The 11,477-nt window shown below is 45.3% G+C and overlaps 1 protein-coding gene across 1 annotated transcript in view; it reads left to right on the top strand.

Annotated features, from left to right (window-relative positions):
• The first annotated feature begins 497 nt into the window (after positions 1–497).
• The window catches only part of NT5DC3 (5'-nucleotidase domain containing 3), a 53,588-nt gene continuing 42,608 nt past the window's right edge, over positions 498–11,477 (top strand). Inside the window, exon 1 of the mRNA XM_059082470.2 lies at positions 498–727. Within this exon, the coding sequence (XP_058938453.1) occupies positions 523–727 (205 nt within the window). The 5' untranslated portion in view covers positions 498–522. The remainder of the gene's footprint in view (positions 728–11,477) is intronic.

Raw genomic sequence — 11,477 nt, 5'->3', positions numbered from 1 at the left:
GTCCAGACTGCAGAGGCCATTAATGCGGAGAGGTCGCCTCCTGGAGCCGGAGTCACAAACACCATGTCAGTACAGCCAGGGTGGGGGGACGGTCACAGACGGCGGGAGGAAGGTGCTGCGGAGCTCGGCGGGCGGTGCCAGGGTCAAGTCTCGTAGTCCAGGGCCAGCAGTCATTCTATTCCATGTGACCTCGGCTGGCGGGGCGTTCGCGCCACCGCACAGCAACCTTGGAGCGCCACGCGGTCAAGAAGCGGCAGTAGCAGGCTCCGCGCGTAGCCGCGGCTGCCCGGGGTGCCCAGGCCCTTACTGCCCCGCCCCTCCCAGGCCCCGCCCCTCCCAGGCCCCGCCCCACCAAGACTCCTCCCCGCCAGGACCCCGCCCCGCCAAGGCCCCGCCCCCGCGGCGGCCGAAGGGGGCGGGCCGCGCCCCCACGTGCTCCGACGTAGAGACCTCCCGCCGAGCGGGCAAAGCGCTGGCGGAGCACCGGCCTTCAGGCGCCACTCGCGGCGGGCGGCGGCAGGCATGGCTACGGCGGCGGCGGCGGCGGCGGTGGCTCGTGGGGCCGGTGCAAGGGCGGTGGAGGCCCTGCGGAGCGGCTGCCGGACTGCGGCTCGGGGGCGGTCGCGCGCGGGCCCCGCACGGCCCTTATGCACACCACCTGGGACCGCCCCGGACATGAAGCGCTACCTTTGGGAGCGCTACCGGGAGGCGAAGAGGAGCACGGCAGGTGAGTGAGGCTGCGCCCTCCCGTACCCTCGGTACGTGGGGGGTTCCCTCCCCTCCCCGCCGGGCTGGGGCGCCAGGTCCCGTCCCATGCGTCCATCGGGGAAGCCGGCACCCTCGGACCCGCGTGGGTCCGCTGCTGACCTCCAGAGCTCCCCCATCAGGACCCGTGGTTGTCCCCAACCACGGGCGACATCGCCTCTGCAGTGCGATTTCCGGGAAACGCGGAAAAATGCGCCTCCAGAAACTTTACAACTCTTGCCTTTTTCCTGTCGGGAAAGCCGTTTTATAAATTCCTGGGATTTTTAGCCAGGAAGCGCTTTGGGCTCTCCTGGGAGTTCCACGGACATCACTTGGGAGACGGTCACACCCAGGCACCGTTAGGTATTGTTATTAATAAACAACAATAATAGTAACCGCCAGAGTCCGGCAGGCGGCGGGTTACCCTCGATTCCGCTGCTGGGCAGGTGGCAGTGTCCGGAGGCTGATTTATTTTCCTTCTTTGTTTTAAGGGGATGGGGTAGGATTTGCTGCTCTTGAAATTGGAGGGGTTCGGGTTGGGAGTGTTCTGAGTTATCTACTAACCTCAGCGAGGAGGTGATTCCAGGGAGTGACCACTTCGTGGTCAGATGAACATAAAATGAGCTTGGTTTGATTGTTGGTTAGGGAAGGAGGGACGCAAAGAGGACCCAGTAAATACTAATGTCAGACACATAAATTGTCTCCCTGAATTCTTCCCCATACCTAGGAAGGAGGTGCCACATCCCCATCTTAGAGATGAGACAGGCCAGACTCAAGTTTAAGAAGCCTGGCCAAGGTCACACTTTGACCTCGGGTCTGTCTCAGCCCCTAACCCATTGTCCTGTTTCCTGCACTGCCTTGCAGTAGCAGCTGACCGTTTGGGAACTGGTGTAAAGGGCCAGTGATAGTCCATTGGTGCTGCTTTTTTCAGGGAAGATTTAGGATAGAAATTTTTATACTGATATTTTTTTGGGGTGGTGGTGGTGGGTGGAGGTGGCGTGGAGAGATAGGGAGAGAATATTTGGTGGAGAGAACGTTTGGTAGAATCACATTTTACAGACAAGGTTTGCTGCTGCAGATTGTGAGACTCTGGGGACATCACAGAGCTCCAGTTTCCTCATCTGTAAAATGGGAATGGATGCTGGTGATACTAACATCATAGGGTTGTGGTGAGGAATGAGCGAGTCCGTCCATGAAAGGTGTTTAGAACAGTGCCTGGCAAAGGAGACAGCTGAAGGGTTGGGTGATAAAGATCAGCTTCAGGCCAGAGTTGGGCTTTGGTGTGGGTTAATCCCAGGGGGATTTTGGAGTAGGACAGCTTGAGGGAGATTTTGAGATTTGTTAGCTCTGTGACTTTGGTGGCAAGTTACTTTTCTCTGACCTGAGTTTTCCAACTGTAATGTGGGGATAAAGTGAGGATTTTTAGTGTGGGCTCAGCACCCAGCAGATGCTCAGGAGATAGTAGCTATTGCAGCTGGTTATTAAATAACTCAGTCTTAGACACGCTTAGTAACGGTGGAGGTGAGTTAGTTAGCACTAGGGTCTAGGTCTCCTTTAGCTTAGGGCAGTGTCACATGTGGTGTTGAACAAGCCACCTAATCTCTTTAGTCTTCTTTCTGTAGAGTGAAGCCACTCTGGACTAAATAATATGTGAGCCTTTTCAAGTGTTACAGGTCTGAGAATCAGTATGCCAGGTGTCCCATCCTGTCTCCACGCCTCCAGCACATGCCCACGTAGTCCCTATTTCACCCCTGAGAACTCAGGGACTTTTTCCTTTACCCAGTCTGGGGCTGCACCACCCCTACCCTCCTTTAGCTGAAGTCTATACACATGCCCAACTTGCATTCATTCACCAAGCATTTATTAAGCACGTACCAGTGGGCTTAAAAGCTGTTGATTCACAGATGGACGCATGTGAGAGGGAGGGGCCCACAGTGGCTGAGCACCTGCCCGGGGCCAAGTGAGAGGGACCCGAGTTGCACGGATGGGGAGGCTGGTAAACAGATAAGTGACAGTCCAGCTTGGGGAAGATAAATAATGGCCCCAGGGGATGCAGGAAATGCTTGACACTGTGTTCCTAGGAGTGAGGGCTCAGAAGAAGTACTGATGCTCATACAAAAATATACAGGTGTTTTGTATTTTTTTTTCGGTTTTCTAGAGGACAAAAGAATTTTGTTTTCTCCCTTCCTGATTATTGCTTTCAGGTGTTTGATCTCTTGCCTTAATCAGGTGTCTTCTCTTTGAAGAGCTTCCCAGAATGAAGCCTGCTCAGGAAAGAGATGATTTTTACTCTTTGTTTTACCCTTTCTCTCCCACCCTCTTTTTTGTTTGTTTTTTTTTCAAAATTTTAAAAAGTTTTTTTAAATTGTATTTTTGAGATCAGTTTTAGATTTACAGGAAAATTGCATGTATCTCTAAACCCCATATGCAGTTTTTCCTCTCTCATGACTATGAGACTGTGATATTGAGATTTATATCAGAAATACTGCAGAGAGCTCCTAAAACCCTTGGAATTTCCTAAATACAGTACAGAGATGATAAAGGTGTCTTTTGTTATTTTAATTAGGTGACTTTCTGAGTACCTCAGGGCAACCACAGGGTGGGGCCTGAATGCCAGGGAACCCAGCCCTGTGATTAGAGAGTTGGCACTTTGTGTCTTCTGACCCCCACCCCTTGGGGAGGGGAGAGGGGCTGGAGATTGAATCGATTGCCAATGGCCAATGATTTAATCATTGCCTGTGTAATGAAGATTCCGTAAACGCCTCCATGAAAACCCAGAAGGATGGGGTTCTGAGGGCTTCTGTGCTGGTGAACACGTGGAGATTGATTTGGGGAGAGTGGTTCACCCAGAGAGGGCATGGAAGTTGCTTGCCCTGTCCAGGTACTTTGCCCTCTGCATCTCTTCCATCTGGCTCTTCCTGAGTTGTATCCTTTAATAGTAAACCAGTGATCTAGAAAGTAAAATGTTTCCCTGAGTTCTGTGAGCCACTCTAGTAAATTAATTGACCCCGAGGAGGGGGGGGCGGTCAGTGGAACCTCCAGTCTATAGCCGGTCTGTCAGAGGCACAGGTGACCACCTGGACTTGGAACTGAAGTTGGGCAGGGGGCAGTCTTGTGGGACTGAGCCCTTAGCCTGTAGGATCTGATGCTCTCCCCAGGAGGTGTCAGAAGTGAGTTGTGTTGTAGGACACCCTGCTGTGTCCAAGAATTGGTGGCCCGGGGAAAAAACTCACATCTGAATTGGGTGCTGAACCCTTTAGGTACGTCTGTCCCAGTTAACCAATATTGATACATTGTCAGTATGTATCAGTATTAACCAAAGTCCATATTTAATTCAGAATTCCTTAGTGTTTAACCTAGTATCCTTTTCTACTCCAAGGTCCCATCCAGAATAGCACACTGCATTTAGTTATCATGTCTCCTTGGGCTTCTCTTGGCTGTGACAGTGTGTTAGAGTTTCCCTGTTTACCATGACCTTGACAGTTTTTTCTTTTTTAAAAACAATTCTTTTTAAAATTTTATTTATTTACTTTTGGCTGCATTGGGTCTTTGTTGCTGCATGTGGGCTTTCAATAGTTACAGCAAGCAGGGGCTACTCTTCATTGCATTGCGCAGGCTTCTCATCGCGGTGGCTTCTCACTGCGGAGCACAGGTTCTAGGTGCTCGGGCTCCAGTAGTTGTGGCACGCAGGCTCAGTAGTTGTGGCTCGAGGGCTCTAGAGCGCAGCCTCAGTCGTTGTGGTGCACGGGCTTAGTTGCTCTGCGGCATGTGGGATCTTCCTGGACCAGGGCCCGAACCCATGTCCCCTGCATTGGCAGGCAGATTCTCAACCACTGCGCCACTAGGGAAGCCCACCTTGACAGTTTTGAGGCGTACTGCTCACATACTACGTAGAATGTCCCTCATTTGGAATTTGTTCCTTTTTTTTTTTTTAAACTTGAGATTTCATGTAATATTTATGTATCTGGTGATAGCATCCAGGGATTCCTGATAGAAGCAAATGCAAACTCTTCCTGGATGAATAGACCTTCAACCTAGCCCCAAAGGGAGAGCAAAGAAATTGGTAGACCTGTGAGTAAATCTAAACATACATTGACAATATAGAAATCAGTCCGAAAGAGAGCAGGAGAGGAGGTAAAAGAAACTGAGAAAAAGCAGGAAATATCATGAAGGATGATGGTGGAACTAATTCCAACTATATCAGTGATCATGATGAACTCAGATTAAAAGATCATCAGATCAGATATAAGAAACACAGTCTAGCTAGGTGCTGTTTAAAGACATACACCCCAAAACAAAGATATAAAAAAGGTTGAAGTTAACAGAATGGGAGAAAGCATCTCGGGCAAGTGCAAACCAAAGAAAACCAGCGAGTATGAGTATCAGACAAGTACCAAAATGGCATTGAAAGGAAATAATGTTTACTATGGGAAGAGTTGCAAATTACAGTCCACGGACCAAATCTAGCCTCTAGTTAAGTTTTATTGGAACACAGCCACCCTCATTCGTTTCCATGTAGATATTTTTTTAGCTCTTTTTGTGCTATGATGTCAGAGTTGAGCAGGTGCAACAGAGACTGTATGGCTTGCACAGCCCACAGTGTTTACTAACTGGGCCTTCATAGAGGATGTGTGTTGACTCCTGAACTTAAGCTGTGCTTATATATCAACATGGATGAGTCTCACAAAAGCACGACTGTGTGGAAAAAAGCAAGTTGCAGACATATACTAATTATAAAAGATTTGAAAACAAAAAATACTGTAGATCACTTGTAGGGATACACATGCATGTGGTCAAAGTCTAAAGAAATGCAGGAAGAATGTTATACACCCAAATCAGGGTAGTGGTTACACCCTCCGCAGGAGGAGAATACAGGTGACATCTTAGAGGGTTTAGTTCCTAAGCTGCATGGTGGGGCTGTGGGTGTTGTTTGTATTATTTTTATACCTTTCTGTGTATCTTAGAACAGTAGCATGACACATTCTTTAGAAATCTTTTGTTTAGGTGTGTGATATTGATGATCCATGGCTATAGGAAAAAATAGCAAAAGGGTTTAAGGGAGAAACATGCACATAATAATTTTCACGTAGGAGAGAAGTTCCTAAAATGGAGAACCAGAGGGGCCGCTAGAGGTCATGGAGTCCAGTCCTCTGCTTGGAGAAGGAATCCCTTTTCCATAGCCCTTGCTAGTGGCCACCTGGCATCTGCTTGAGTTTGCCATGTGATCACAAGGCTGCCCGTTTTTATTTTGGATGGCCTGAGTCACAGAGAGTAGGTAATTCCAAGAAGATGGTGATGGTGTGTCATCCTAGCTCTCCCCTTTGACTTCATTATTTTTGGAAGCTCGCTTTTACATTCACTCATTCACTCGTGTTTGTTGATATCCCTTGTTGGTACTTGGTCCTGACCACAGGAGGCCACATGTGGTTCTACTGGTTCAAAGTGGAGGGAAGCAGTGCATGGCATATGGAAGGCACTGATATTTATTCTTCTCTATTTCCTCTATGCTTTGATGAAAAATTGTGATAGTTTTGCCTAGTATTTGATCTTTTGATATGACTAAATTTTCTCAGATTTTCCCTTGAAACAGATGTACTTTTCTTTTGAACAGTTGTTTGTTTTTTATTAAATGACTTAAGATTAGGGTGTCATTAAACCATTACTGTATATAATTTTATTTCAAGTGCAGTTGCATATAATTTTATGTTTGGAACTTGAGGAAGCCTGATGGATTTCTATGGAGCAGTCAGAATTAGAGATATTACAAAGTAATAAGATATAAGTTTAACTTTTGGTGGGAGTAGTATAAATGTCATGTGTGTTATTAATTATTTGGATGACTAATTCTATTTGTCATGGATTGCTTTTCCCTGGAGATGGTGCAAAGTATCTAAAGTCTTGGGAAAAGGAAAGCTTCTTTTGAGATGAATAAACGCCGTAGAATGACTTCCGCCCAGCCCGGTGTTAAGTCCCTCTTGTCTCCACCTGTCAGAGTGATAGTTCTTGGTCTTCCCCACTGCCTGCCTTTGCTTTATTATTATTATTTTTTAATAATCCCCGTACAATCCTCTGTACAGTGTCTGGCACATAGTGGGTGCTTATTGAAAAAATGCCTGAGGATTTAGTAAGTGGGAAAATCAATTTACAAACATATTACACATTGTGTGATTCCCATTTATATAAAGTTCTAGAAAATGCAAACGAATCTGACTGAAAGAAGAACAGCGGTTGCCTGGGAGTGGGTGGGGATCGAGAGACCGAGGGAGAGGTGGGATTCAGAAAGATGTGAGGAAGTGTTTGGAGATGTTAGATGTATGCTTATTATCTTTATTTTTTAATTTTTTATTTATTTTATTATTATTATTTTTTTTGCGGTACGCAGGCCTCTCACTGTTGTGGCCTCTCCCATTGCGGAGCACAGGCTCCGGACGCGCAGGCTCAGCGGCCATGGCTCACGGGCCCAGCCGCTCCGCGGCACGTGGGATCTTCCCGGACCGGGGCACGAACCCGTGTCCCCTGCATCGGCAGGCGGACTCTCAACCCCTGCGCCACCAGGGAAGCCCTCTTATCTTTATTTTGACGATGGCCTTGTAGGTGTGTATGTATGTCAAACCTCATCAAACTGTATGCTCTGTGTTCAATTTTTTATGTATCATTTGTACCTCAAAAAAACTATATAGTAAAGACAAAGAAATGAGGGAAGGACTCTGGTTTATCCTGGCTTGAGGTAGGTATGCACCCTGGAGGTGGGACCCTGGAAGTGGCCCAGTGAAAGTCAGGTGTTCTAGTCTGAACAGCTGTGGCTGGAGGGGTGGGGCAGGGTCCTGAAAGAGCCCAGAATGTGTGTGTGTGCAGAGGTGGGGAAGGGCCATTGCTTATCTGAGGGTTGGGGCGTGCTGGGCAGGGAACGCCATAGATGTTCACCTTCGTGGAGAAAAGGATAGGATGCCTTAGATACTTGGTTTCATCTTGGAATCTTTTGTTGGGCTGTTGCAGAAGTAAAAGTGGTGAACAACTGAACAGGTTTTGGAGATACTGGAGAAAACAGTTTCTGGCTAAAAATAGTTGCTTTTATTTTATTAAAAAAATTTTTTGAAGTATAGTTGTTTTACAGTGTTATGTTAATTTCTGCTGTACAGCAAAGCAATTAAATTATCTATCTATCTATCCATATCTATCTATATATATATATACACACTCACACATTCTTTTTTTTCACCATTCTTTTCCATCATGGTTTATTACAGGATATTGAATATAGTTCCCTGTGCTGTACAGTAGGACCTTGTTGCTGATCCATTCCATGTATAGTTGCTTACATCTGCTCACCCCAGCCTCCCACTCCATCCCTCCCCCACCTCTCTCCCTCCTTGGCAACCAGAGGTCTGTTCTCTATCTGTGTGAGTCTGTTTCTGTTTCATGAATAAGTTCACTTGTGTCATATTTTAGATTCCTCATATAAGTGATATCATATGGTATTTATCTTTCTCTGTCTGACTTACTTCACTTAGTATGATCATCTCTAGTTGCATCATGTTGCTGCAGATGACATTATTTCATTCTTTTTTATGGCTGAGTAGTATTTCCTTATATATATATACCACATCTTTATCATTCATCTCTTGATGGACCTATAGGGTTTTTTCACGTCTTGGCTATTGTCAATAGTGCTGCAGTGAACATTGGGGTGCATGTATCTGTTTGAATTATGGTTTTCTCCTGATACATGCCTAGGAGTGGGATTGCTGGGTCACATGGTAATTCTATTTTTAGTTTTTTAAGGAACCTCCATACTGTTCTGCATAGTGGCTGCACCAATTTACATTCCCCCCAACAGTGTAGGAGGGTTTCCTTTTCTCCACACCCTCTCCAGCATTTATTATTTGTAGACTTTTTGATGATGGCCATTCTGACTGGTGTAAGGTGGTACCTCATTGTAATTTTGATTTGCATTTCTCTCACTTAGTGACGTTGAGCATCTTTTCGTGTGCCTATTGGCCATCTGTATAAGAAGAGCTGTCTTAAAATCTGTAAGGTCTGATAGTAGTAAGCTCTTAGGAATTGTCTAATCCCAAGTCACACTTGCTCCTCAGTTTTCTTCCCCTGACTGTAACTAATTATCAGCAGAAAGAGTATTTTGTGGACATAATCATATCAAATAACATTTGTTGGCACGAAACAACAGTCTAAATATACATGTGAAACTTGTGTTATGGTCAAATTGTTCCCTAACATGTCAGTTGCACCAAAACAAATTCACATTTTTCAGAGATTGTGAAATTGTCAGTGGCAGAACTGACTGGTCTTTGCCCAAGTGTTACTTCACAGAAGGAGGTTGTAATGTGGTGAAGTTTGCTAAGAGAGAAATCACCTATAGTGGGGTTTGTCTTTTTCTTGTTATTTTTATTTTTATTTTTCTTGTTATTTTTTAATTGACAGTTATAGATGAGAAGTTTAAGGGTTTAAATTTGGCTGTGGAATCTTGAGTTCAGTTGTGGAAACAGTGGGGGAGATGTAAATACTGCTTCACCTTAGATACGAGTCCCTACACTTTTATTTTTCATGTATTTTCAGTCTATATGTATACTTTAAAAAAAATTTTATTTATTTGCTTTTGGCTGCATTGGGTCTTCATTGCTGCATGGTCTTTCTCTGGATGCAGCGAGCTGGGGCTACTCTTTGTTGAGGTGCATGGACTTCTCATTGCAGTGGCTTCTCTTGTTTCTGAGCATGGGCTCTAGGCGCACAGGCTTCAGTAGTTGTGGCACAAGGGCTCAGTAGTTGTGGCTCGTGGGCTGTAGAGCGCAGGCTCAGTAGTTGTGGTGCACAGGCTTAGTTGCTCCGTGGCATGTGGGATCTTCCTGGACCAGGGCTTGAATCCATGTCCCGTGCCTTGGCAGGCGGATTCTTAACCACTGTGCCACCAGGGAAGCCCCTGTATGTACACTTCTAAAAGAAATTTTGAAACCTTGTTTTCAATCTACATGTGACCTTTAAAAAGAGAATTTGAAGCTGTGTTAAGTGAATATGAACTAATTCATAAAATATTTTGAATATCAATATTCATGAAATACAAGCAGAAGTTAAGATTCGATCAAATGAGGGAAAATAAGTATTTGCAGTCTGCTCTAACTTTTGTTAATGTAGGAACAGAAATGTGTCACGAGCTAAGAAATGTGACCTCGAGCTGGTAACCTTGTCTCATCTCCATTTTCCTCCTGGAAAGTGGGGATAATAACTAGTGTCTCAAGTGGGGTCCATTCACATGGCTTCATATGGTGCCTGGCACATCGCAAATGCACATAATTATTATTAGCCACTAGGATAACTTGTTGGTCCATTGAGAGCTGGGAAGGTTCGAAGCAAGCTCTGTGGTACTGTACTCATTCCTAGGTCCCCAGGGGATTCGATCTAGGACCCCCCGAGGATACCGAAATCCACGGGTGCTCAATTCCCTTATATAAGATGGCATAGTATTTGCTTATAACCTAAGCATCTCCTCCCATATACATTAAATCATCTCTAGATTACTTATAATACTTAATAAATGTAAATGCCGTGTGAATAGTTGTAAATACAGTGTAAAGGCTGTGTAAATAGTTGCTGGCATGTGGGAAAGTTTTACTTTTTGGAACTTTCTGGAAAAAAATTTTTTGGGGGGAATATTTTCATTCTGCAGTTGGGTGAATTCGTGAATGTGGAACCCAAGGATATGGAGGGCTGACTGTAAAGGGGGGGAAAAGGAGGCTTTTCTTCTGTTTTTTGAAGCTCTAAAATTCTCTGGGAAAAAGTTTTTTCCCCCTATTTTTCTCTTCTTCCTTTTCTTCTTGAGGGGATTCATATCTTTATATTCTTCTTCTAGGAGATCAGCTTGATGTCTGTGACATATTCCAAAAGAAAAAGTCTAATTAATTAAAGAAAAATGACATCTTATTGTCTCTGGGACTGTGGTTTTTCCATCACCAAAAAATTGAACTTCAGGGATTTTCAAGTGCATTTCAGCTTTTCTGTTTGAACATGTTCCTGTTAACATGTTTGGTTCCTGAGTTCAGATATCTGAGATGTGTATGTTTGGGCCTCCAGATGGAGCATGTTTTCCCCCAGGTTTTGCTTTTTAATATAACTGCAGTGAAATCTTTGGGTATAAATCTTTTTTTTTTTTTTTTGCGGTACGCGGACCTCTCACTGTTGTGGCCTCTCCCGTTGCGGAGCACAGGCTCCGGACGCGCAGGCTCAGTGGCCATGGCTCACGGGCCCAGCCTCTCCGCGGCATGTGGGATCTTCCCGGACCGGGGCACGAACCCGTGTCCCCTGCATCGACAGGTGGACTGTCAACCACTGCGCCACCAGGGAAGCCCGAGTATAAATCTTTATGTGCATCTCTTGGTACTTATTGCCACCCTGCTTTCCAGAAAGTTCAAACTGATTTATACTCTTATTAAACAGCAAGGAGTGAGGCTGCCCATTCCCAGCACCAGCACCCACTCTATGTTCTATCATTAAAAACAAAAAGGGTTGAAACCCCACCCCCCAAAGAAAACCACATACAAATAACAGCAACAACAGCAACGAAGACACCACTGTAGTCTCATTGGAGAAAAATGGTGTCTTACTTTTCTTAGCCAAGTGACACAAGCTTATTATAGAAAAAGTGTAACTGAAATAAAAACAGTAAAACCTTTGATAATCCCACCTTTCAGAGAGAGCTACTCTTAACTAATTGTCTTATTTTA

The sequence above is a fragment of the Kogia breviceps genome, chromosome 12 (assembly GCF_026419965.1).
Source record: "Kogia breviceps isolate mKogBre1 chromosome 12, mKogBre1 haplotype 1, whole genome shotgun sequence".
In the NCBI taxonomy this organism is placed as follows: domain Eukaryota; kingdom Metazoa; phylum Chordata; class Mammalia; order Artiodactyla; family Physeteridae; genus Kogia; species Kogia breviceps.
Note: the sequence above shows the minus strand (reverse complement) of the source record. Positions and strands in the feature narration are given on the sequence as shown.